This window comes from Stenella coeruleoalba, assembly GCF_951394435.1.
Source record: "Stenella coeruleoalba genome assembly, chromosome: 11".
NCBI lineage: Eukaryota > Metazoa > Chordata > Mammalia > Artiodactyla > Delphinidae > Stenella > Stenella coeruleoalba.
In genome coordinates, this window is record NC_137157.1 from 59150005 (window position 1) to 59177755 (window position 27751).

At 41.0% G+C, this 27751-nt stretch overlaps 1 protein-coding gene across 2 annotated transcripts in view; it reads left to right on the plus strand.

The window, feature by feature from the left end:
• TESPA1 (thymocyte expressed, positive selection associated 1) overlaps nt 1-26267 on the plus strand; it is a 127003-nt gene extending 100736 nt beyond the window's left edge. For both annotated transcript variants that reach the window (XM_079936931.1, XM_079936932.1), the window contains exons 4-11: nt 6510-6559; nt 7333-7386; nt 8132-8168; nt 8442-8540; nt 13426-13634; nt 15194-15990; nt 17148-17241; nt 24865-26267. In XM_079936931.1, the coding sequence (XP_079793057.1) occupies nt 6510-6559; nt 7333-7386; nt 8132-8168; nt 8442-8540; nt 13426-13634; nt 15194-15990; nt 17148-17241; nt 24865-25070 (1546 nt within the window). In that variant the 3' untranslated portion in view covers nt 25071-26267. The remainder of the gene's footprint in view (nt 1-6509; nt 6560-7332; nt 7387-8131; nt 8169-8441; nt 8541-13425; nt 13635-15193; nt 15991-17147; nt 17242-24864) is intronic.
• The last annotated feature ends 1484 nt before the right edge of the window (nt 26268-27751 follow it).

A 27751-nucleotide genomic window follows, 5' to 3' on the forward strand; every position in this document is an offset into this window, starting at 1 on the left:
CAGGCTCTGACTCTTGAGAACTCAGAGCTCAGGGACATGAATTTTAATTGGGCGTAATGATTAGAAGTGAGGTTGAAATAAGGGAGAGGGGATTGTAAAGATTTGGGGTGGGTGTGGGGATTGGGGCTATGAATCGAGTGCATCTCTGGGCTGAGACTAAGTTAGGGTGAGGATCTGGAAGTACAGGCTGGACCTGGTCTAAAACTAAGAAGGATGGAAATGGGTAGCCACAGGGGAGAGCTGGGCTAAATTCCAGATTCCTGCTCCATTGCTTTTCCCTTCAGACTGGAGTTTTACACTGTGTAACAAAAGAGGACTTAGAAACCTAATTGTTCTTATGGTCAGAGTATTTCTTCATTATGAATCATTATGTTGTTTATTTCTACTGAAGAACACAGGAAGAGGGGCTAAGGGTTTACCCCAGTCATTCAAAGCAGTGACGAATTGGAGCAGGTACTTCAAGGCAAAATGTAGTACCTCTTTCCTGAGAAACACTTTAAAATTTGAAACCCTACACCCCCTCTGCCTGTACCATTTTAGGTTCAGTCTACCCAGACCTGGAGGGAAAGCTTCTGTGACCTATTTAAGTGTGATCATTTGTGTGATAATGAATTCTCAGAACTTATAACTCCCTCCTACTCTTTATTTCCTCTTCAGAAATGTTTCAAGCTGTATATAGCCTTTCATCTAAACTTGTTTATTAACATATGAATAAACCCATCCTGGCTTATTTGGTAGGAAATAAATAACACTGTATAATCCAAGGTTGTTTATTTTAACTCTGCCCTGGGAGGTAAGGCAAGGAAGAATTTATCTTGTGTTTTTGTTGTGTACAAAACATGTTGTCTTTATTGTCATAATCTGGTTCAGAATTTCAAAGTTTATTAAGGGTAATCAAAATATAGGGAAGTGAATGGATGGTGGTAGTGTTTGCAGGTTTGGGTGTGTGAGAACTGTCCTAGGATTTAAAATGCTTCTCCAGATACGTACAGGAGAACCAGTGGGCTCAGTTACTGTCTTTATCCCATTAACTATTCTTCAGTCGTCTCAATTCAAGTCAATAATTAATTACTGACCGTGCGTTTGCTAACTGTCTGATTGTCTAAATGGCCTAGAGGGGTGCCAAGTAGTTTAAAATATGCTCCTTGACCACAAACATACTACATTCTAGTTGAAAAGAATAAATTCCCAGAAATACAAGATTGTAAATTCCAGAAATCACCTTTCCCTACCTATATTCTACCAGGATAAACCCTGAACCAAAATTTATGATGAAAATGTAGTCTGGTGAGTGGAAAGGCTCCAAGATTTGAGCCTAATTCTTGTGCTAAGCATCTGTATAACCAGCTGTAAGCAAACAACTGAAATTCTATCTCAGACTCCTCTTCTGTAAAGTGGAGAGCTAGAATAATAAAGTTCCAAAAGATTCTTGTGAGATTTAAATGATCTATGTGTACAAGTGCTTTATACTTTGTAGTAGTATGTGAGTGGTGAGTGTCAGGGAGGAAAGAATTTTCCTCTACCCGTCTTTCTAGGTCCTTCTTTAATTCTTTAATCTGAGAATTAAATTGACATGAGACAGATTAACAGGAGAAAATCAAACAAAAGTTTAAACATGTATCCATGGGAGACACCCCAGAGAACTGAGTAACTCACCCAAATGGTGAAACCCTCCCCTTAAATACCATCCTCAGCTAAAGACAAAAGATGATATTGGGGATAGTGGTTTGGGACTTCAAAGGGGAGGAAGGCAATTCACACGGAGATGAAAAAGCAAATGTTTGGTAAACAGACATTTACTGGACTATGTAAAGACAATGGGATACTAAGCAGACTCTGATTTCCAACACACCTAGTTCATATTCTCTAGTGAGATCTCTATTCCTGTTACAGTCCCTCTATCCAAATTCTTTAGGCAGCTAAGGCAGAAGGTCAAAGTTTCTTCCTGAGTCTTTTGAGCCTTGGTTGTCTTCAGCTTGAAATAATCCACATGCCAAAGAGACATTTCAGGGTGGCAAAGTTTGCTCCCCTACATGAAGTTTATAAAGATGAGTTTTATGCTACTTTAAAATTTCACAAAATAAGTCCATCTATCTATTTACCTGGCATCTATCTGTATCCTTTTATTTATCGGAAAAGTGTGTCCAGATAGGATGCATATCAACTTTAGGACAGTGATTACCTCTAGGAAGGAAGAAAGTTAGGAAGGAATGGGAGTAAAACTTCTCCTGAAAATATCTAACTATCTGAGGGCCAGTTCTGTCAGTTTTCCCAGAGCGCAAAAGTGCCTTCTCCTGATCTTTGCCCTGAAATTCCTTCAAGGTGTATTGTAGGTCAGCGATTGCAGTGGCTAATGACTTGATTCTTGTAGAACTGGATGGTGGGCAACATTCTTCATTTTACAATCCCTTCCCTTTCAGTCTTAATTTCGACCAAGCTTTGAGAGGCATTTCATGACCAGTTTGTCCCATGGCACTAGGAATGCTTATTCCCAGGTCAGGTGAGGACTTCTTTGATAGGCCACTCAATGTACTATTACTGGACTAGGCCTTGTTAACAGTAGCCGAAAGCCTCTGGACCACCTGTCTTACTGGTCTGTTATGGTCCAGGAAATTGTTTCCTCTTGCTGTTTCTTCCTATATCTAGACTTACACTATCACTGATCTTATAGAACTACATATTTGATCAATCTTTTCAAGTCACCTAATCATCATTAATTTGATCTGAAGCTCAGTCACACATACGGTAATGCAAGAAAAAATAATCTTTAAAAATAAGATTACAAGTAATGTAGCTAGTAACATTAATAGGTCATAAGTAAGTATTGAAGCTAAGAAATTCTATTAGGTGCTGCCCTGTATCTCCGCAGGTCATCTGACCAGTCTGTTCTGCACCAGTCCCTATCTTTAAGGGAAATGACATATTGGAATTGTACATAAAGTTCACCAAAGATGTCTGCACGTACAAGGCGAGAGGTGGGTCATCACGACCCCATACGTAGGATTGAGAAAGAAATATCATCTAGGGCGTTACATGGCTGGTGCCAGAAGAAGAAAAATTGATCTCTACGGTCGAGCAGATATTTCTGCCATTGCAGAGGTCTGGTTAATGCATAATGCAGGTGCACAGTGCACACCAGAGGGGAGGAAGGAGGCCAAAATGGGCAGAAAAAAAATTTTTGTCTTGCCTTAAAATGAATTTTTATTTCATCAGTCTCTGCAGGCAAAATCTATGGAAATTTCTGGAAGAAGCTAAAAATAGCTACATGCTTCTTCTCACAGTCCAATCCTCCTCCCTACTCTTTGTTTATGAATGGGGTATACAGGAAGAGCAGTAGCTTGGCTCTTCTACGTCAGACTTGAAATGATGCTAAGGGACCTTTCAGCGCAAATGCGGAGAGGAGCAGCTATGGATCTAGTCTCTAGTCATAGATTTTATGTCCTAAGCGATAACTCATGAAAGGCCTGGGACTTGGATGAGGGACATGAAATTTCAAACCACCATGCTCAGAGGAGCTGAGCATGGATCAACAGATCCAGGCCTATGTCCATACTTCTGTGGTGTATTCCACATACACACAGAAAAGCATACCATCACAAGGGTCAGCCTGAGCTGGTCCTCATCTAGAGCCTATGGACATGCCTGGTAGGGCACAGCTAGAAAACAGAAATGAAAGATGCACACCCAACAAATATTGTGTTACTAAATTTTGCTTTGGGCAAATAAGGAATTTTATCAGTGGTATTTTTTAATGTAAATTTTATTGAAGTATAGCATACATATCAGTAGCATTTTTCTTTTTAATATAAATTGTCGTGCAACTCAATGGATGTAAATTTCAGCTATGCTAGATGAATAAATTCTAGCGACCTGCTGTACAACATAGTGCCTATAGCTAACAATATGGTATTGTGCACTTCAAAATTTGTTAAGAGGGTAAATCTCATATTAAGTGTTCTTACTTCCAAAAAAAAAAAAATCAAAGGGAAATAAGGATACTCTGGGAGTTGTTGGATGTGTCTGTTAGTTCGATGGGTGATAGATGGTATCACCAGTGTTTACCTATGTCCAAGCTCATCAAGTTGCACACATTAAATATGTGCAGTTCCTTGTGTATCAATTATACCTAAATAAAGCTGTATGTAAATATAAATATACATATGTATACATATAAATATAAAATAATAGCAATATAAATTGTGTTGAAGTATAAAGTATTTACTGAAAAATAAACGAGTCTTAAATATACGGTTCAATGAATTTTCTCAAAGGGAATATAGTGATGAAATCTGAAATAGAACATCACCAGCACTCCAGAAGCTCCTTCTGTCCCCTTCTGTTCACTGCCCTGCTTCCAAGGGTAACCAGTACCCTGACTTGTAGCATCAAAGATAAATTTTGTACTTTTTAAACTTTACATAAATCGAACCATACAATATGCACTGTATTATGTGTCCTTTTTTTTGTTCAGCATTATGTTTGTGATGTTCATCCATGTGTTTGCATCCAGCAATAGCTCATTCTTTTCCATTGTTGTGTAGCATTGTCTATTGATCGTGCAATTTATCCGTTTTACAATAACTAGAGATTTGGAGGTCTGCCAATTCTGAGTTATTATAAACATTGTTTCTTTTGGTGAACGTATACAGGCATTTCCATTGATCGCATACCTAGAAGTGTAACAGTAGTGTGTTTTATTGTAGTTATAGTAATTGTAGGCTTTAGTAGTCGCATTACTGTGTAGCTACAGCACAAGCATTAAATGCAACAGTAGATCTCAGCATTCTAGTAGTTGACTATATTGTTATCATAATGTTTTTTAATAGTAATAGGAAATATTAATTTATACTAATATTTGTAATGTTATATATACACTGACACGTTTGTAGTATTATAATATATATCTTTATGTAATTATATATTAGGAAGAGAAGTATGTACTTGTAGTTCTAGTTGTGTTTATTAGTTACCCATTCTTAATTACCTTGAGTATCATTCCACATTTTATAGCATATATTGATGTATAGTTTTTCTCATGAGGACATGTAAAAATCCAGATTTTAGACAATATTGTTGATCTTTTCACTATTGAAAGGAAAGTACCAGCAAAAGATGTCTATATATGTAGGGATTTATTTTGTAAAATTAAACACAGCTCGTTCTACAGACGTTGAGTCTGTAAGCCCATTTTCATTAATAAACATTTCGTGAACTGATACTCCAATAGCCTGAGAGGTGCCTAGATCTCTGGAGACTGATAAAGGAGAAGGCTCGTTTAAGACCAGCTCCAATGGATGCTCTCCAGTCAGTTTCCCTGTTAACTCACTTGAACAACTCTTCTCTATTCCAGCCTCCATTTGAGATTACATTCAAAGCATCATGTGCAACTTCCATTTTTAAAACTTTCAGGAAAGCCAACTATAAAACTCACAACATGTCGGTGTTGGAAGTGAACTTAGATAATGATAATATCTAGGCATCTAAATCCCCTTACTTAATATTTGGGAGCATAGCAGCAGCCAGGAGCCAGGACTGGAGTCCAGGTGCTCCAGTCCCTGTTCAAAGCTTTTTCACAGACAACTTCAATCACCCGTTTGAGACAGCGAATTTCTTCCTCATTTAAGTTGTTTCTCACTACCATGTATGCTGAATTCCAGTTGTTCTTCCTGTGGAGACAGTAAATGTTTGATAAGCCCATATCTCAAAATGTAGAAATGTAATCTCTAACCAAGAGGCGGTTCCTGCTGCTTCCTGAAAGACGTGCTACTCAGCAGCAATGGGGCTCAAAGAAAAGGAAGGAGGTGTAGGTAGATAAGATGACCTCCTAAGAGTTTTTTCTTAGTTTCAATATTTGTATTTCTGATGGAAAGTTTATGGCACCCAGACCCCTGCTTCTGTAAATATATTTCTCCAGTTTTGCTTCCGTATCTTTCCTATTTCCTAGCTACTGAAGAATCATTGCTAAACTGACTTGGGACACTGTTATCAGCACAATGGTAGCACAATCTAAAATACAGCACCTTGGCAGTTTATGAAGTTTTATGTGTGTATATATATATATATATATATATATGTGTGTGTGTGTGTGTGTGTGTGTGTGTGTGTATCATACTGATAATTTCCTTGGGATGTAAAATTATTTTATGTAAGAAATTGTGTTGTGTGTCTCTATGTTGGCAAGATCTCTAACAACTCTCAAGTCCATTATCTAACAAATCTCAAATCCATTATTCCTGCTTTAACTAATTCTATTTATTATTAATTAGGATGAAAATGAATAAATGTGATGAACAAAAAAAATAAATAAAATAAAATAAAATACAGCACCTTCTGACTACCTCTATGGATTTGTCAGTCAAATCATCACTCTCCATTTTCTTCAACATAAAAGCAATTTAAATACTACTGACTCTCATTGGAAAATTACGTGAACTTGTGGGAAATATTTGAAGAAAAGCCCTTTCGAAAATGTAGTGATTTAAACCTATGAGATTCTTTTTGGTTTTTAGATACTTTGAAGAAGGGTTTTTTGAGGAAGCAGGACAGCCGATCCACAACGGTAAGCAGAGGCTCTGTTCTTTCTCCTCTTGTTCCTCTACCTTAGACAGTGACACGGCTGTGTGTGTGTGTGTGTGCATGTGTGTATGCGTGCGTAAGATGCTATCTTTTCACTGCCTACAGAACACCTATTAGTGGTCATAAGACAGTCCAGGAGGCCCAGAGGATAGAGTAAGTGTTGGGTCAGAGCCCACAGGCTGACTAGTCCTCAAAGGTTAGCTCCTGTTAGTGGCTGCTCAGCTAACAACCACTGCTATGGAAAACGAGCTTTATAAAATATGTGTGGATGTAGAGAACAAACGTATGGACACCAAGGGGGAAAAGTGACGGGGGTGTGGTGGTGGGATGAATTGGGAGATTGGGATTGACATATATACACTAATATATATTAAATGGATAACTAATAAGAACTTGCTGTATAAAAAAATAAATAAAATAAAATTCAAAATAAAATAAAATGTGTGTCTACGTATGTATGTTTACGTGTGAGTGCATACCCCCATGTGCCAGTTCTTTGGCAGAAGATTGTGTACGTGACTATGTGATATAGGGGACAGGTTAATTATAGGTGAGTTTTTACGTGATTTTTTAAATCAAAATATGAATGTGACTTCTGAGTTAGTATCTGTGTGGCTGGGGTAGTTTTTCAAACATGTGGATGTATGATGTAATTGTGTGGTGTAGATGTGTATACTAATGTGTGATTGTATGTGTGTGCGTGTGTGTGTGAGTCCAAGCCTGATTTTCTGCAGCCTTTGCCTTATTATTTGACAGGGTGCCCCAGCCATGGAACCAGCTTTGAAGATGACTTGACCCTCGGAGCAGAAGGTAAGTGGCACAGCTCTCTGAGGTTGGAATTGAGGAAGAGGCTATCTACTGGATGAATTAAGGATAGAATGGAAGGGGAGAACTGCAGAAAGAAGCAGCCCATCCCTGGAGTCTTATCTGCAGGGAAAGAGCCATCTCATCTGATCTAATGGAAAACTCAGAAAGTGTCACATGCCCAGAAATACTTCCTCACCAGCCTATCAAGACATCTACTGGTCCATCATTGGAGCTTTCCTTTGGCCCCTGAATATATAAAGTCACCATAAAAGTGGCTGCCCAGACATCTTTGAGATGGTTTTCTGTATAGGAAGCCCCAGGCAGTCTGAGTACTGGGCGTAAGAGAGAGACTCCATTGGAGGAAAATAAGGGCTGGGATAAAGGATGGAGGTACCGCAACCTACCAGTGTCTTCTGGGACCCGTAGAGACTCACGTGGCGAGGCAGGAACACTAGCCTGGGTGCCTGAATGACTCTGTCCTCCTCAGGACAGAGAAACTCTTGTCTGGACACCAGGCATGGTTCAGAAGTTCAGAGGCTCGGGGCCAGTTTTTCTCTGCTATATTTGTCCAGGTCTGTGTTTGATAATCTTCAGATACTTACATAAAGAACAGAGTTCATGGGATTCAGGGGCCTATAGTAGTGGCAGAGGGGAACAGAGGGGGCTGAGTTTTATACTCGGAGGGACAGCTTAGGTGATTTGCATTTTCCCTTCTAACTTTTTCTTTGCCTTTCTGTTCCTTGTCCAGCCACACTGTTGGCCGCCAACAGCAAACTCTTCTCCAGGTAAGTGTTCGGTTGAGCCAGGCTGAACGATGTCTCCTTCAGGACCTACTGAACTGGGGTGGGTGTCAGAGTCCAAGAAATTAAAAACAAAGAGCTGAAGATTCACAATAGAGGGTGAGATTTCCAACTCGGAATGAGACCATAGATTGAGTTTTTACAGTAGATGGTTCAAAGGTACCCAGCATGGAGTGACAGTGCCCAGCAGGGCATGTCTAGGAACCAGGGTGCAGACTGCTCACAAGATTAGTATGACTTCAGCGTTGATCCCTGCAGGAGCTTCCTGGAGACAGCCCGGCCTGGGCAGCTACTGGATCTTGGCTGCAGTTTGGCTTCCAGTAGCATGACTGGTGGGACCAACAAGACTAGTTCAAGGTAGGTGCCAAGTTTGGCAGGGGTGTAAGGGCGGGGAAGATGAGAGGTAGAAGAGAATGGAACTAAGAACCGTTGCCAGTTTTTTTTCTGGGATATACTGCTAGAGCTTTTATGTAGTCACATACTTGACAAGCATAACAATATTTGCTTCAAGAATAGCAGGGATGCAGAGGAATCTGCTGCTCAGAGCTGGATGCTGTGTGTAAAATACAGGTGTCTCCTCCCCTGAACCTTGTACCCCAAGAGGTGTAGTATCGATACCATCACAGTGCCTGGACTTATAAGTACTCAGTAAACAATCAATAAATGTATTAATTGATTGATTGATTAGTTGATTGAGGCAATAAAACATTGATTCATTCAGATAACTTTGTACCCCCAAATGCAGGCCAGGCAATGACTGTGTGGAATTTGAAGATGAAGCAGACAAAGAGTTTGCCCGCAGGAGCCCACCAAGCCTATAGGGTGAACAAAATACACACACAGATAACTTTAAAACAAGATGGAAAGTGATGAAAACTAGTGTGCTATAATCAAAATTGTTTGGAATTTGGAGTCAGAGTTTGAACTTGCGACCTTATTAGCTCTTAACTATCTTTAGTGATACGTCTTTATTGAACCTTAGCCCTGGCAACACCCCAGTTCAGTTAACACAGAATCTCTGGAGATGAGACTCAAATATCTGCATTAAAAGTTTTTTCGAAGTATATTTGATTTAGAATGCTTCAGGTGTACAGAAAAGTGATTCAGATATATATATACACATATATGTGTGTGTATATATATATATATATATATATTCTTTTTCAGATTCTTTCCCATTATAGGTTATTGCAAGATATTGAGTCTAGTTCCCTGTGCTGCATAGTAGGTCCTTATTGTTTACTGTTTTATATATCGTAGTGTATATGTGTTAATTGCAAACTCCTAATTTATCTCTCCCCATCCTCTGCTATCGCCTTTGGTAACCTTAAGTTTGTTTTCTATGTCTGTGAGTCTATTTCTGTTTTGTAAATAAGTTCATTGGAATCATTTTTTTAGATTCTACATATAAGTGATATCATGTGATAGTTATCTGTCTCTGTCTGACTTACTTCACTTAGTATGATCATTTCTAGATTTATCCATGTTGCTGTAAATGGCATTAGTTCATTCTTTTTTATGGCTGAGCAATATTCCATTGTATATATATATACCACATCTTCTTTATCCATTCATCTGTTGATGGACATTTAAGTTGCTTCCATGTCTTGGCTGTAAATAGTGCTGCTATGAACAATGGAGTGAATGTATCTTTCAAATTAGAGTTTTCATCTTTTCTGGATATGTGTCCAGGAGTAGGATTGCTGGATCATATGGTAACTCTGTTTTTGGCTTTTTTGAGGAATCTCCATACTGTTCTGCATAGTGACTGCCCAATTTACATTCCCACCAACAGTGTAGGAGGGTCCCCTTTGTTCCACACCCTCTCCAGCATTTATTATTTGTAGACATTTTTTTTTTTAATTTGTTTTTGGCTGTGTTGGGTCTTTGTTGCTGCACGTGGGCTTTCTCTAGTTGCAGCGAGCGGGGCTACTCTTCATTGCAGTGCGCAAGCTTCTCATTGCAGTGGCTTCTCTTGTTGTGGAGCACAGGCACTAGGCGCATGGGCTTCAGTAGTTGCAGCATGTGGGCTCAGTAGTTGTGGCTCTTGGGCTCTAGAGTGCAGGCTCGGTAGTTTTGGCTCACGGTCTTAGTTGCTCCACGGCATGTGGGATCTTCCCCTACCAGGGATCAAACACATGTACCCTGCATTGGCAGGCGGATTCTTAACCACTGTGCCACCAGGGAAGCCCTGTAGGCTTTTTGATGATGGCCATTCTGACTGGTGTGAGGTGATACCTCATTGTAGTTTTTTTTTTTTTTTTTTTTTTTTTGCGGTATGCAATAAAAAAAAGGTACTGCTGTGGCCTCTCCTGTTGAGGAGCACAGGCTCCGGACGCGCAGACTCTGCGGCCATGGCTCACGGGCCCAGCTGCTCCGCGGCATGTGGGATCATCCCGGACCGGGGCACGAACCCGTGTCCCCTGCATCGGCAGGCGGACTCTCAACCACTGCGCCACCAGGGAAGCCCCTCATTGTAGTTTTGATTTCCAATTCTCTGATAATTAGCAATGTTGAGCATCTTTTCATGTGCCTACTGGCCATCTGTATGTTTTCTTTGGGAAAATGTCTATTGAGGTCTTCTGCCCATTTTTTAATTACGTTCTTTGTTTTTTGATATTGAGATGTATGAGCTATTTATACATTTTGGATATCAACCCATTATCAGTCATATCATTTGAAAATATTTTCTCCCATTTAGTAAGTTGTCTTTTCATTCTATCAGTGATTTCCTTTACTGTGCAAAAGGCTTTAATAAGTGCCATTTGTCCATTTTAGCTTTTGTTTCCTTTGCCTTATGAGAGAGATCCAAGAAAATATTGCTACAATTTATGTCAAAGAGTGTTCTGCTTGTGTTTTCTTCTAGGAGTTTTATGACTTCTGTTCTTATGGAACAGTGTTCACCCATTTTGAGTTTATTTTTTTATACAGAGTGAGAAAATTTTCGAATTCTTTTACATGTAGCTCTTCAATTTCCCAGCACCACTTATTAAAGAGACAGTCTTTTCCCCATTGGATACTCTTGTTTCCCCATTGTATACTCATGCACTATAAGTGCATGGTTTTTTTTTCTGGGCTCTCTATTCTGTTCCATTGATCTATATATCTGCTTTTGTGCCCGTACCAAACTGCTCTGATGACTATAGCTTTATAACCGGGTCTGAAGTGGACACAAGTCACCTCTCCCCCACGAGGTGTGCTGGCAGCTGTCACCTTAGTGGAAGCTGTGGCTGGAGATGGAAGGGCTAGAGCCAGAGCCTGGTGTGAGCCAGGGCTTCTCCTGTGCTCAGTGGCTCACAGCACCCTATCCGGGGCAAGACTGTGTCCTAAGTTGTTGGAGCAGAATTCCTGAGGGTCAGGTCTGAACTGGTTCCATTCCCTCTGAGTGTGTGCTCTCCTGCATCCCAGCATTGGTACCTTCGCCCCAGAGGGGAGCAGGGCTGGAGCAAGAAGGGCTGAGGCAGGTGCCCATTGCAAGCAAGGGCCCATTGGGGAGCGGTCCTGGCACACGAGTCAGAGTTCCAGACCGCTCTCCATCTGCCTCTGCTGGGAGCGCCAGTAATGGCTGCCATTGCCCGGTTCAGATGTAGCGCCAGGTCCAAGCCAGCTCCATCGCCCACAGCTACACACTCTTCTTAGTAATGGCAGCCTTCACCCTAGTGGAGAGCTGCACCATGGAGCAAGAGGGACTAGAGTGGGTGCCCCGTGTGGGTCACAGGAAGATGGCCAAAGTCAAGGCACTTTCAATCTGCTTCCTCCTCCTTGTCTCAGGGAGTCAGCGAACGAGTGCGCTCTCTTCGCGAGCAGAGTCTAGGGTTCCTGCAGCCCTCCTGTTAGTCCCACTGGTTTTCAAGTCAGCTAATGGGACTCCTCTGCCCAGCATCAGACCCTAGGGCTGGGGTGCCCAATTTGTGGTTTGAACCGCCCACTCCCCAGGGAGGATCTCAGAGCCCATGTAATTCCCCCTCTTCCTCTGTGTCCCCTTGCAGGGATGCAGGTCCTGACCTGACTGTTTCTCTACTCTTCCTACCCAACTCCATGTAGATCTTGCTTTACAGCCTTGGCTGTGTAAGAGTGTATCAGTCTCCAATGTGTTTTCAGCGAGAGTTGCTCCTCATGGAGATGTATTTTTGATCTGTTCGTTGGGGTGGGTGAACTCAGCGTCTTCCTTCTCTGCCACCTTGATCTCCCCCCTCCTCGGTGATCTAGTCGTATGCCCACAATTCAGATAAGGACACTTAGGATCATGAAGATAAAATTGGCAGTTAGGAGCTTCCCTGGTGGCGCAGTGGTTGAGAGTCCGCCTGTCGATGCAGGGGACACGGGTTCGTGCGCCGATCCGGGAGGATCCCACATGCCGCGGAGCGGCTGGGCCCGTGAGCCATGGCGCATTCGGAGCCTGTGCTCCGCAACGGGAGAGGCCACAGCAGTGAGAGGCCCGCGTACCACAAAAAAAAAAAAAAAAAAAAAAAAAAAAAAAAAATTGGCAGTTAGGAGGAATGCACGAGAATAGATCCAGGTATTCGAATTATCCAGCTATTACTTGAATAAGATGGTCTCGATTTGGATCAAAAAGCCCAGCATCCTTTCTGAAGAGAGTAGCAGTGATTAGTCAAAGCCTCCAATAATTCACAGCTCCCCCGAGAGACAGACAGAGACGGAGAGAAAGTGTTTGGTCTGTAATGCAGGACTTCTGTCCTGAAATTGTGCTGTAAAGGGGCCTACTTCTCAAAATCAGGTTTTGAGCATACCTGTATAGATAAAATTTTATCCTCAGGGTGAGAATAAAATGAGTTTTATGTTCCTTACCCACTCATTGCCTGGGTGTTCCACACAGCCATTGGCACAAGCTGGGTAGCAAGTTACAAAGCGCTTGGCAAAAGCCAGCTGTGTCACAGTATGTGCAAGTGGGAACTGACAGGTTAATAACACAACTGCAAGGTTTCTTTGCATCTAGACTGCTTTTGATTTTTCAGGTCCCTCTCATAGCAAATTTTCATTCATCTGTAATCACTGTAGTCATGACAGAATCTCGTTCCGTTTTTAAACCAGGCCGAGATTGTAATTCCCATGTTTCAGACAGAGAGTTTAGATTCAGAGCAGTGAAAGCTTTTCTCAGTCACAGTGGTAGATGGAGAAATGGCCAGAAAGGTATCTCAGTCTCCTGACACTTTTATTAGATAACTCTGGATTACCCTGTGTCTCAAAGCTTTGCTTGTTTACCCAAACCCCCTCTTTGCAGCATCTCAGAGATTCTGGACAAGGTGCAAGAAGATGCAGAAGATGTCCTTTTCAGTCTGGGCTTTGGCCAGGAGGACCACAAAGACACTTCTCGAATTCCTGCCCGATTTTTCACCACTCCGTCTCAGGCCAAAGGCATTGATTTCCAGCTCTTCCTGAAGTCCCAGGTGCGGAGGATTGAGATGGAAGACCCGTGCCTCATGCTGGCCAGTGAGTGTTACCACAGATATATGCTCAACTTCTCCCCAGCCTGCAGTCATTCACAACAGGGATCAGTGGCTCTAAATACTACTTTCTCTTGGTCAGCTTCACTCGACCCTTTGTCTCTTGTGTCTGTTTCTTCCTATGCTGTCTTCAGTGAAGATAGAGAACTTTGACTTCTCTTCTCTCTCTTGAAGAAATTGTCTTCAAGAGACCTCATATCACTATTACTTTCTTTAGATCTTCTCTCTTTTAGCCAAATCAAATAGGAACAATGTCTTTAAATCTTGTCCCCATTTTCTATTTCTCAGTTGGAATTATTGAATGTTCCCCATTTATAGCCACTGCATTAAAATCATTTCCATTTAGGGCAGTGGTTCTGTTAATTATGTTAAATTGTGCAGGAGTTAATAAAACATTCATAGTCATAGGCTTTTCTTCCAGAGAAGGAAGGGCTCAGGATTATTTATGTTAAGTAAGCACGCCGATGATTCTTATGTATAATACTTAGACCACGTCTAGGGAAACAATGATTTCAGTTGTCCCAATTCCATACTAAGGAAAGATACGAGAGGACTTCTCTACCTGGATGAGGGATAAAAGTCTCTATTTTATTCTATATGTTACAATATATTTCAAATTATATTGTTTTACAGCCCCCCAACATAGTGTTTCTGACAGTGCTGTTTCAGATTCTTTGCAACAGATTCAACTTAAAAACTTGGTAAAACTACGCTTCTGAGCTCCACCTGCTGGAACAAGGATTTTGAGTTGGAGTATTTGCACAAGCACTTTAGATGATTCTTACGCACACTAAAGATTGAGGATGATTTATTGAATTTATTTTATGTGCCAAGTACATAATTAGTTGTTAAATTCTGGAAGAACAGCAGCTAGGCAAGAGAAACATGATTCTTGCCTTTAGGACACTTACAGTTTAAGGGATATATGGTTTATCACAGTGCTTTTCCAACATGGGTGTATGTATGAATTACTGAAGGATATTGTAGATGTGTGGGTTACAGTCTGAGAGTCTGTATTTGCAATAAATTCCCAAGTAATGCCAATGCTACTGGACTACTGGCCACACTTTGAGAAGCAAAGTCTAGCAGAAATGATACAGTTCATCTAAATTTCTCTACCCCTGTCCATTGCCTAGTAATTGCTATCCCTCAAATTTGCTGCTATCAAAGAAGACTTCTATAACCCTAAAGTTTTCTTACTAAGAAAATAATGTTAGTTTTGCCCTTTTTAGTCATGTTTGTCATCTATGGCAAACACAGTGATAGAGACCATGGTATACTGACAGCAGAAAGGATATGCTAAATCAAGATACAGAAAAGTTTTTCATCCCGTATAGAATTAAGTTTTGGACTATTTGGGATAGGGAGTCAAAAAGTCAAGGTCAAGAAAGAGAATCCTGGGTGTCAGAAATCTAAATGGGAGAAACGCTGGAAATGGCACCTTCTTTCTGAATTTTGGGTTTTAGGAAGGTTATTGAAGGGAAAGATTCAAGAAGTAATTTGCTGATGACCCCTAGACTCACCATCTTCAACCCTTGCACTCAGGCAGGTTTAAGCAAGTGCAAACACTGGCCGTCACCGCCGATGCCTTCTTCTGTCTCTATTCCTACGTATCTAAGACCCCTGTCCAAAAGTTCACACCATCCCACATGTTCTGGAATTGCAACGCAACTGATGTGCCATCCATCAAGATTCTGGCCCCAGAACCTGAACCTCACTCACCCAGAGAGCGCCTCCGGAAAGCCATCTCCAAGATGTGCCTGTACACGTGCCCACGAGATAGGCTGTCACCACCCGACCACACCCCCAAAAGGAACAGTTTAGACCAGGTGGTGTGGGAAGTGATGGACAGAGTGCGAGGAGAGAAGTTGGTCCTCCAGCAAGACCCTGGGTTTGGGCCAGTCCCACAGGGAGATCCTGTGCCCCCCATCAGGGGTACAAAGCTGCCCACTTCTTCCTGTCCATGTGCCCTCTGCTTTAAAGAGGAAACACAGCAGGGGATGTCCACATTGCAAGAACCATCAGAAACTCTGGATTCTAACCCCTGTTGCACACATTCTGTGCCCAGAGCAGATCTACAGTGGAGCACAGACCCTGCACAGGTAAAGAGACAGCTGTGGGGTCTACAAGCCACCAGTAAGGAAGCCCATTCAACCAAGGATGAGACCTTCTGGAAAAGAAAGAGCAGAGCAAGAAAGAGTCTGTTTCAGAAGAATCCCATGGGCAGGAAGGTTAAATCACTGGACCTGTCCACCATCCAACAGAAATGGAAACAGGGCCAAGAGAGAACAGAACTGCACCGATCTCTAACCCAGCAGCTGCAGGACACTTTGGACTTGGAGGTGAGTGGGTTGAAAGTGAGGGAGAGGCTGGCAGAGAAAGGCTCTGGATTCCTTCCCTTGGGTAAAGGAAATCCAGGCTCCTTTTCCTTGCCAGATATATCGATTCTTATTTATTTATTTATTTATTTGTTTTATTTTTTCAATTCTTGAATTATATTCAGAAACCTTTGGGAATGGGTTAATATACAAGGAGGGAGAAAAAGAAATGAGCCTGGTTTCTTAAGAGTGCCCAGGTTTCTAGCACTATTTTTCTAATTCCTTATCTAATCTGATCTTCACTGAAGTTTCTCATCAAGCACACCTGCCCCTGTCATTTGTGGGATCCACACAAGAGTACAGATAGAGGTTACACACTAGGCTAAACACGATTAAATAAAATCTTCTCTTCTACCTTGACAAGCATGTAACCGCAAAGTCCTAGAAGTTCAGGTTCAAATCTAGAATTCTCACTCTTAGGACTTCAGTGCTAGAACATGGCAGGGTGGGCAGAGACCCTCCCCATCCTGTCCCCTTCTCTTCCCATGGCCAGATCTGCCCTGCACCATAAGGGATTTTGCACTACATATGTGAACACCCCAGCCTGCATATACAAATGCCACAAACCCCCTACCCACACATATAACCATTAGTCATCACTCAGGCCTGGGAGTGCATACACTAGGAGAAAGGCTGGTCTTTGAGAGAACAGACACGAGGCAAAGCCAATGCATTTCCCTGAAACAGGCTTGGGACCATTTGAATAGCATTTGGGGGTATTCTGGGTATCCAGAGCATGGTCTAGAAGGGGTAGTACAAGATCAAAGTGGACACATCCTCTAGGTCCACCAACTCTTCATCCCATGAGCTCTCTAAAACTTGGAATTCTTCTTGCCTGGGTCTATGGACAGTACTGCCATCAAGTGCTAGAGTCTCGAGGAAAAGCCCTCAGATCCTTGCCACAAAGAGAAGCCATGATGATTTGCAGTGTCATTTGCATGTATGTCACCTCTCATTGAGTGTAGAGCTGTTCCTGCCTTCCTCACTACCAGGCTCCTACCACAAGAGAAGAGGCCAAGTCTCTCAAGTACATTCAGCCTCTTTCCCTTACAGCCATCTGCCATTCTGCACTTTTCTCCAACACTGGCACTGACTGAGTTCTGCCGGGATCTTGGTTACAGGTGCAAAGCAACAGTGAGGAGGAAGAGAGCCACTGGCCCAGCAGATCCAGAAACCACCACCTCTACCAGACTTTTGCTGGCAAAGACTCAGGAAGTAAGTGAAGTGGATCTCTCTCTCTCTCTCTCTCTCTCTCTCTCTCTCTCTCTCTCTCTCTCGTGTGTGTGTGTGTGTGTGTGTTTCTCAAACCTCACTGCACATTGTAAGCACATGGGAAGATTTTTAAAAATACTCACAGTGAAGTGTCCCACATCCTGCCTTCTGATTTAATTGGCATGGCGTGGAGCCCAGGGACTGATTTTTTTTGTTTTAAAGCTCCTAGTGTAATTCTGTTATGGCTGGATAAATACTTTTCTAGATCAGTGGTTCTCAAACTTTAGCATCAAAATCACCTGGAGGGCTTGTGACACTACAGATGGCTGGGTCCCAACTCCCAGAGTTTCTGATTGAATAGATCTGGACAGGGCCTAGGAATTTGCATTTCTAACAAATTCTCAAGTGATGTCAATGCTGTTGGTCTGGTGATCACAGTCTGAGAACTGTTGCTCGGGGGGAAAATTCTGTATAACCTTAATATTCAAAATGTAGTCTGCAGATCAGCAGTATTAGCATCATTTGGGATTTTGTTAGAAATGTGGAATCCCAGCCCTTCCCCACCCCCGACCTAATGGATCAAATTTTATGAAGATCCTTAGGTGATTTACTTGCACATTGAAGTTTGAGAAGCATTGTAGTTTGCAACAGGTGAAGACCAACCAGATGAAGACCAACCATGGAGATTTATACCCCAGCACCTGCTTTTAGCTACTTTCTAATCAGCCCAAATCATAGGACTGAGGCAAGAGTCCTCAATGTATCTCACATGTATGTTCATTTAGGCTCTGAGTTCCATTCTGCAGCTAGGGTCTGATGTACATAGCTCTCCTTCTCTCCTCAAAGAAGGACAATGAATCTCATGTAGGTAGTTATTGCAGCTAAAATGTCTTTCCTCTAGATATGAATTTCGAGTATTAACTCTTTCAGAGCTTTCCTTTATTTTTTGAAAAATTTGACTAAATATTTATTATTTAAACTAAGCAGAAATTAATCTCCTGGTACTTCAACTGCCTATCCGCTAGGACCACAGAGAATATGGCATCAGAGATAATGATTTTCCCAAGATAGGAAGAATTGAAATATTTCTTGAATTAAGTAAATGAATCATCTTGCTTAGGGTTCCCTCCATTTTGAACGTCTTAGTACTATTTACTGCACTTCCTAGTCCAATAGCTTTTTGTTTAACACCAACATTTCATTGTTACTGGTCCAGAATCACAAAGGTCTTTATGATTCTAACTCCTTTAATTCTAATTATCTGTGGGTTTAGGGTCCTAATCACTCTACGTTCTCTCTTACCCATAACTTTCATCTCCAGATATATAGCTTGTATGTATCAGTCACTCACAAAAGAGGTAAATGTCAGAAGACAGCAATCTACTATATGTAGTTGAAAAAATTTCAGATATGGAGTCAAATGACCTACCTCCTACTAGCTCAATAATCTTGCCAAGCTCACTTAACTTTGTTTGCTCCTATGAAACCTTACAGAGAGTTTGTGTAGGTAATGCACCATGCTGGAATAACCGTTACGACGTTGCTGTTGCTGCTGCTACTGATTTTAGAAAAGGTAATCATGGGCAAAATATTTAGATCAGTGAATCCCAATCTTACAGGCTTTTTAAAAAATTGCTATTTCCTGGACTCCACCTAATAAAAATAAATACAAATCTCTTAGGTTTGGACTTGGGCATTATTGTTTATTCTTCTTTAAAAGTTTCCTAGTGTTAGCAGTTACCTATTTTTGCATAATAAACCACCCCAAATATAGTGACTTAAAGGAAAACTTATTTATTATTTCTTGCTGTTTAGTGGGTTTACTGGGGGGGATTCTTCTGCTTGGTTCATCTGGGTTCACTTATGCAGCTGTTTTTGGCTAGTTGACTGGGCTGGACTAGAAGGTCTAAATGGGCTCACCCTATTGGCGCTAGCCTTGGTGCTGAATCTCTCTGCTGACTGTCAGGCAGGCAGGCGGGCACTCTCTCCATGTGGTGAGTCATTCTTCAGTAGTCTAACTTGTCTTTCTTACGTGGATGTTCAGCAAAAACTGAAGTTGCAATGGCTCTTTTTAAGGATACGTTTTAAGTTGTACAGTGCCCCCTCTACCACATGTTATTGCTGAAATCAAAGCACAAAGCCTACCTAGATTCAAAAGGAAGGAAAACAGACTTTACTTTTTAATAGGAGTGGCAGAGTCACACTGTGAAAAGGCAGTGTGGAATGGGAGGGTTGCTGTGGCCATCTTTATAAACAGTCTCTCACAGACAGTGATTCTGACACCCCATGAGGGTTAAGAAAGACTAGTTTAATTAAAGGGCTTTATCCTCACATATTAAAGTTGCCCCGAGGGTAAGCTGTCATTCTAAAGCTCATTGAAACTCAGCCACAGCATACAAAATTTGAAAAGAAAATTAACTGCTAAACTTATCAAATTCGAATAGAAAATGTGGAGTATATGCACCACAGCTAGGTTTCCCTGCCAAGAATTTTAATTTATTCTAAAATAGCAAAACAAAGCTTTGCTCAAGTGTTACTTGTCCAGCAGATGTCAGCCTCGCACAAGAAAATGCCGATTTGTCCAGCAAAGCAGGCTGTGTAGGATCTATATGATTATACCTTTCTAGACAATTCATGCAATACCCAAAACGTCAGTTCCTCTCACAAACGTCCCATCTTTGACTAAAGGTCAGTATACAGAAAGATTGGAATTGAGTTGCCAGGGAGGAAGTTTCTAGGAGTTAAACATTTCAAATAAGTAACTAGATGTAACTAGACTCCATTTTCTGCTAGGTGATGGGATTTCATTACAGCAGGAGTTACTGTGTTTAGAGATGCTATATTTCACTTATTCTAAGATGTACATTTTTCTGCACTTGAATATCTCTGAAATAGAATGAGTCTAACAGTTGGCAGTGTCAACCAATATACTTGTGTGTGTGTGTGTGTGTGTGTGTATATATATATAAAATACATATATTTGTCTTCTTAATGGAATACAAAATTAATTATGTCTTACAAACAATGTTTTATCAGATTCAATGAAACACAGTAACTTTAGAAATTCAATGCACTTAGCCTCTCAGGTAAATGAGGAGGTGATTTTATAGATTTTCCTTTTATGATTCCCCTAGAAAAATGAGAGATCTCTTCTTCACTGACACAGACTTCAGCTGAGGCAGGGGGTCACAGTGGTTCCCAAATCATTCCAATGTTCTATGAGTTTCTTTATTAATCTTCTCACAAAGCTATAAGCTATCTCTCTCAATCCACTCCTCTATCATCCTTTAAGAGATCACATGGAGTGGGAAGTAGCTATGAAAACAGCTCAGCACTGGCAAGATTAAAGACTGCATAAGAAACACGGATAGGGAAATTCACTCACCACCATCAAAGGCAGAACTAGGTGGGGCAGTTCCTCAGATCTACTGCCCCTTCCAGGATCTGTAATTATCTCCCAGGATCTCTGTATCTAGTCCCAGGTGTTAATCTACTACTTGTTGTCAAGCATAGGAGAGGTGCAAGCATGGATAGAAAGTGGTAGCAGCACCCAGCCAGCAGCTGTGTCTAGTGGTGTGGTCCTCATATTTCACAAAGACACTCACTTGAAGAGGCAAATAGGGGTTGGAACCCAGCTCTACTGAGCTTACCTTCCATAATCTCAAGGGTCTTCTTCTTCTAAGAGAGAGTTTATTTTTTTCCCCTAATTTATCTATATAAGATGAGCACCTTTCTGTAATTAGCACAAGGGCACATTTTCTGTTAAAAGAGGATCTTGTTCCCAGCTATCAGCTTTCATCCCTCCCACTCCATCTTTTAGTCTCTTCCAGAGAAGTCTTAATCTTCCTCCAAGTTCCTGGCAAAGAATGACACTCATCCCTCATAATTTGCACCTTTCTCAAGAATTTCAACTTCATGGCCCTTTTATTGGTGCCCTGTTGCTGAAATTTAAATCATTTGACCTTTACCACATTTATGAGAAGCACTGCTAAGGAGGTGAAAGACCTCTACACTGAAAACTATAAGACATTAATGAAAGAATTGAAGAAAACACAAATAAATGGAAAGATATTTTATGCTCATGGAGTAGAAGAATTAATATTATTAAAACTTCCTTACTACCCAAAGCAATATACAGATTCAGTACAATCTCTTTCAAAATACCAAGGGTATTTTTTACATAAATCAAATACACAATCATAAAATGTATATGGAATCACAAAAGATCCTGAACAGCCAAAGCAATCTTGAGAAAGAAAAACAAAGCTGGAGGCATCACACTCCCTGATTTCAAACTATACTACAAACCTATAGTCATAAAAACAATATGGCATTGGCATAAAAACAGATTGATGCAACAGATAAGAGAGCCCAGAAATAAACCCACCCATGTATGGTTAACCAATTTATAACAAAGGAGGCAAGAAGATACAGTGAAGAAAGAAGAGTCTCTTCAATAAATTATGTTGAGAAAACTAGACAACCACATGCAAAAGTATGAAACTGGACCACTATCTTACACCATACATAAAAATTAACTCAAAATGGATTAAAGACTTGAATGTAAAACCAGACATCATAAAAATCCTAGGGAAAAAAAAGCATAGGCAGTAGGCTCCTTAACATTGATCTTAGCAATATTTTTTTTTTTTGGCTCTGACTCCAGAAACAATGGAAACAAAGCAAAAGTAAATACATAGGACTATATCAAACTGAAAAGCTTCTGCACAGTGAAGGAAACCATCAACAAAATAAAAAGGCAGCCAACTGAATGGGAGAAGATATTTTCAAATCATATACCCAATAAGCAGTTAATATCCAAAGTATGTAAGAACTCATATAACTCAATTAATAAGAAAAACAAACAATCTATTTAAAAAATAGGCAGGATCTGAATAGACGTTTTTCCAAGGAAGACATACAGATCAGGTCAATAGGCACATGGAAAGATGCTCAACATCACTAATGCAAGTCAAAGCCACAATGTGATCGCACCTCACACCTGTCAAAATGGTAAAAAAGACAACAAATATCAAGTGTTGGCAAGGATGTGGAAAAAAGAGAACCCTCATGAACTGCTGATGGGAGTGTAAATTGATGCAGCTGCTATGGAACACAGTATGGCGGTTCTTCAAAAAATTAAAATTAGAACTACCAGTAATTGCTTTTCTGAGTGTTTAGCCAAATAAAATGAAAACACTAATTTGGAAAGATACATGCACCCTTGTGTTCATGGCAGCACTATTTACAATAGCCAAGATATGGAAACAACGTGTGTCCATCAGTGGATAAATGGATAAAGAAGAGGTGGTATATGTATACAGTGGAATACTACTCAGCCATTAAAAAAAAAAAAGAAATCTTACCATTTTCAACAACATACATGGACCTCAAGAGTATAAAGACGCAGACCTACTAGAGAATGGACTTGAGGACACGGGAAGGGGGAAGGGTAAGCTGGGACAAAGTGAGAGAGTGGTATTGACATATATACACTACCAAATGTAAAATAGATAGCTAGTGGGAAGAAGTCACATAGCACAGGGAGATCAGCTTAGTGCTTTGTGACCACCTAGAAGGGTAGGCTAGAGAGAGTGGGAGGGAGGGAGACGCAAGAGGGAAGAGATATGGGGATATATGTATATGTCACTTTGTTATAGAGCAGAAAATAACACACCATTGTAAAGCAATTATACTCCAATAAAAACGTCTTTAAAAAAGTATTATGCTAAAGGAAATCAGTCTGACAGAGAAGCCAAATACCATATGATTGCACTTCTATGTGGAATCTAAAAACAAAACAAACAAACAAAACAAAACTCATTATACAGAGAACAGATGGGGGTTACCAGAGTTTAGAGGAAAGGAAAAAGGACAGGTGTGAATACAGTTACATTGGTTGTCTGGAGCGGAGGTCAAGAAATATATGCTTACTGGTTTCTCTCTTTTTCCTGTTGGGTCATCATTAAAAGCATGAGGCAAGAAATTTGAGGAGGATCATAAAGATTTGAGATCACCACTATGGAGAAAGGACAAGAATAATATTTATTAATAGAAATATGTATTAATAGTCGAATTGGTGAATAGCATTAGGGCTCAGCTCAAGGTGCAGAACATGGATTGGGAATAGTTTTGTCATTTTCTCCAGCAGTGCTCAGCAGTCTATGCAAAAGAATAAGAATAAAAGCGTAGGTATACTTTTATAAGTCTAAACATTAAGAGGTGAACTTTTTCAGGAATCTCATTTCATGGTGAGAAGAGCAGAAAGCCTAAGTCACATGACTCTTTGATCCCATTGCTGCTGCTAATAATAATAACTGTAAATATTACTTACAGTAGTGAGAAACATTTCCCCAGGTAGGGTATAAAAGTTTCTACCAATCCAGTACACAAAGTTGTCTCAAAGATGCATGATGTGGGCTTCCCTGGTGGCGCAGTGGTTGAGAGCCCGCCTGCCGATGCAGGGGACACGGGTTCGTGCCCCAGTCTGGGAAGATCCCACATGCCGCAGAGTGGCTGGGCCCGTGAGCCATGGCCACTGAGCCTGCGCGTCCAGAGCCTGTGCTCCGCAACGGAAGAGACCACAACAGTGAGAGGCCCGCGTACCGCAAAAAAAAAAAAAAAAAAAAAGATGCATGATGTGACAAACAACCCAATCAAAAAATGAGCCGAAGACCTAAATAGACATTTCTCCAAAGAAGACATACAAGGTGCATGAACAGGTGCATTCCAACAGGTGCATGAAAAGATGCTCAATTTCACTAATTATCAGAGAAATGCAAATGAAAACTACAATGAGGTATCACCTTACACCAGTCGGAATGACCACCATTAAAAAACCCACAAACCATAAATGCTGGAGAGGATGTGGAGAAAAGGGAACCCTCCTACACTTGGTGGGAATGTAAATTGGTGCGGGCACTATGGAGAACAGTATGGAGGTTCTTTTAAAAACTAAAAATAATGTTACCATATGATCCAGCAATCCCACTCCTGGGCATATATACAGTGAAAACTCTAATTCAAAAAGATACATGCACAGCAGTGTTCATAGCAGCACTATTTACGATAGCCAAGACATGAAAGCAACCTAAATGTCCACAGACAGATGAATGGATAAAGAAGATATGGTATATATACACAATGAAATAATACTCGGCCATAAAAAAGAATGAAATAATGCAATTTGCAGCAATATGGATGGACCTAGAGATTATCATACTAAGTGAAGTAAGTCAGACAAAGACAAATATCATATGATATCACTTATATGTGGAATCTAAAAAATGATACCAATGAACTTATTCACAAAATAGAAACAAACTCACAGACATAGAAAGCGAACTTATGGTTACCAAAGGGGATAGTGGGAGAGGGGGAGAGATAAATTAGGAGTTTGGGATTAACAGATACACACTACTATATATAAAACAGCTAAACAACAAGGTCTTATTGTATGGCACAGGGAATTGTATTCAATATCTTGTAATAACCTATGATGAAAAAGAATGTATGTATAACTGAATCACTTTGCTGTACACCTGAAACTAACACAACATTGTAAATCAACTATACTTCAATTTTTTAAAAAATGCATGATGTGTTTCTTTTAAATTCCCATTGCAGGCTTTTACCACCACCACAGCACGTGCTCTGACAGCAGCAGCTTCATAGAAGAGCCTAACTCCCACCTCCTCTTGCAGGAGGCTGTATGGCCTCCAGTATCCAGCTCCTGCTCTCTGGCCCTACAAACTCCTAATCTCAGTAGGAGAAAAGCAGCATGGTACACCGGGCAGAAGACCAGAGTAAGAGACTTGGAATCTCCATCCTGATGCTATCATGAACAGCATGCACAGAGACAGACCTTAGGCAGTCACTTCATTTCTCTTTGGTTTTTCTACTCTGTGGGTATTAGAATACATGATCTACATGATAGGGACAGTGGTAACCTGGACAAATACTTAATTTTCTCTCAAGCTTTGACACTGCCTAGGACAGTTAGAAGATTTAAGGATGATCAAATTTGAGGAACAAGGGTTGCTACTGGAATACTCTCAAAGGGCTCAAGCTAAATGAGGAAGCACAAATCCCACTTTCAGGCCCTGAAACCTTGGTGCAGCCTACAGTAGGATTCCCTCTGAGCCTCTGTTCATCCCTCTGTGCTCCCAATTAAATTCCAGGAAGTCGTCCACCATACAGGTGTCCTCTTTTTCTTCTTGAGGCCTCATCCAAGGAAATACTCTTGGAGCCTCCCCACTAAAACCATTTTCTCCCTGTATCCTAAATTTTGGATCTTCATAGGAAAAGAGATGAGTGGGATTCAGAATCCCTCCTCTTGGCCATTGCAAAAAATTCACAGTATTTTCTGCTGGCAGAAAACAATACAAATAAAAATGTGTTTTTAAACCTTGGCTTTTTTTTTTTTTTGGTACGCGGGCGTCTCACTGCTGTGGCCTCTCCTGCTGTGGAGCACAGGCTCCGGACCTGCAGGCTCAGTGGCCATGGCTCACGGGCCCAGCAGCTCCGCGGCACGTGGGATCTTCCCGGACTGGGGCACGAACCCGCGTCCCCTGCATGGGCAGGCGGACTCTCAACCACTGCCCCACCAGGGAAGCCCAACCTTGGCATTTTTAAAAAAGAATAAGTAGTTGTGGTTTGTGTCAGAAGGAAAATGTTTTGTCAATAAACAGAGCTTGAACACTGACAGGACTCTACCAGGCTATATGTGGTATAGAGCATTTTAGATATATTCCTTCTCGAAGAAAATTTTAGTAGGGTGGGAGAGGTCACACACACACGTGCGCGCACGCTTACAGTAATGTATTACTTGGTTACCTAATACACTGCAAGATAGTGTATGGTAGACAATTAGAATATTGCCTACCATACCAATAAACAAAGGATGTCACAGTCATCAGTGACTGCAGCCCTTCAATGTGAGTCGGTGAGCCCTGAGGAAACTCAGGATATGAAAACACAGGATACTGGCCCCAGATAGCTGAGGTGCATATCAAAGGAATGATTTCAGTGAGCCCATATTCCTGCATCTTCTCATACATAGAAAAGCACGAAATTCCTTAACTTGACATATCTGGTTTTCTTTAATTAACAGTAATCTTTTGATGTTCCCAACTACCTGCGCTTTGTTACAAAACTCCTGTGTATCCTAGCTCCCCTCCCTGGCCTCCTCAGAGCAGTACTCTGAGGATTACTTGAGATTCTGCCTCCCAGGCTTGAAGTCCTAAAACTTCCCGCCAAATAAAACATAACTCTCAGGGCTTCCCTGGTGGCACAGTGGTGAAGGATCCGCCTGCCAATGCAGGAGACATGGGTTTGAGCCCTGGTCCCGGAAGATTTCCACATGCCGCGGAGCAACTAAGCCTGTGCGCCACAACTACTGAGGCTGTGTGCCACAACTACTGAAGCCCGTGTGCCTAGAGCCCATGCTCCACAACAAGAGAAGCCACCGCAATGAGAAGCCTGCGCGCTGCAACAAAGAGTAGCCCCCGCTCACTGCAACTAAAGAAAAGCCCAGGGGCAGCAACGTAGACCCAATGTAGCCAAAAGTAAATAAATAAATTTATTTTTTAAAACAACAGCTCTCAATTTTTAGGTTGTGAATAATGTTTTAGTCGACCATAGCAAAGATCAGGAGAAAGGGATTAGACAGAAAGGATAACCATGAGTGTTAAAGAAAAAAAAATCATACCAGATATTATGAGCAAACAGAACTCTATTTTATTTTGATACTATTGCCAGTCATAGAGCATAGACCAGTCTGGTTGCCTAGCTAGGTGGAAACAAAGGGCTGGAGAGTTTTTAAGAGCTGTAGTGCAGGCTTCTTAGACCATCTCTGTTTGCTAATTGTCCTTACCCAAAGGAAAAGTAAACTTTCTGGTATCTTCTTGCCAGGAGGTAGTTTTGCAACTTGGAACTAGCCCTCCTCCCCCCACCCCTAAGTTAGGCTCCTACCCTCCCACAGAAACTGGGGAAACTTATCCATTCTTTTTTGGATTCTTTTGCCATATAGGCCATTACAGAGTATTGACTAGAGTTCCCTATGCTATACAGTAGGTCCTTATTAGTTATCTATTCTATATATAGTAGTGTGTATATGTCAATCCCAATCTCCCAATTTATCCCTCCCCATCCTTTCTCCTCCACTGGTAAGCATAAGTTTGTTTTCTACATCTGTGACTCTATTTCTGTTTTGTATCATTTTTTAAGATTCTACATATAAGCAATATCATATGATATTTATCTTTCTCTGTCTGACTTACTTCACTCAGTATGACAATATCTAGGTCCATCCATGTTGCTGCAAATGGCATTATTTCGTTCTTTTTTATGACTGAGCAATATTCCATTTGTGTGTGTGTGTGTGTGTGTGTGTGTATACACACACACAATGGAATATATATATATATATATATATATATATATATATATATATATATACCACATCTTCTTTATCCATCCCTCTGTTGATGGACATTTAGGTTGCTTCCATGTC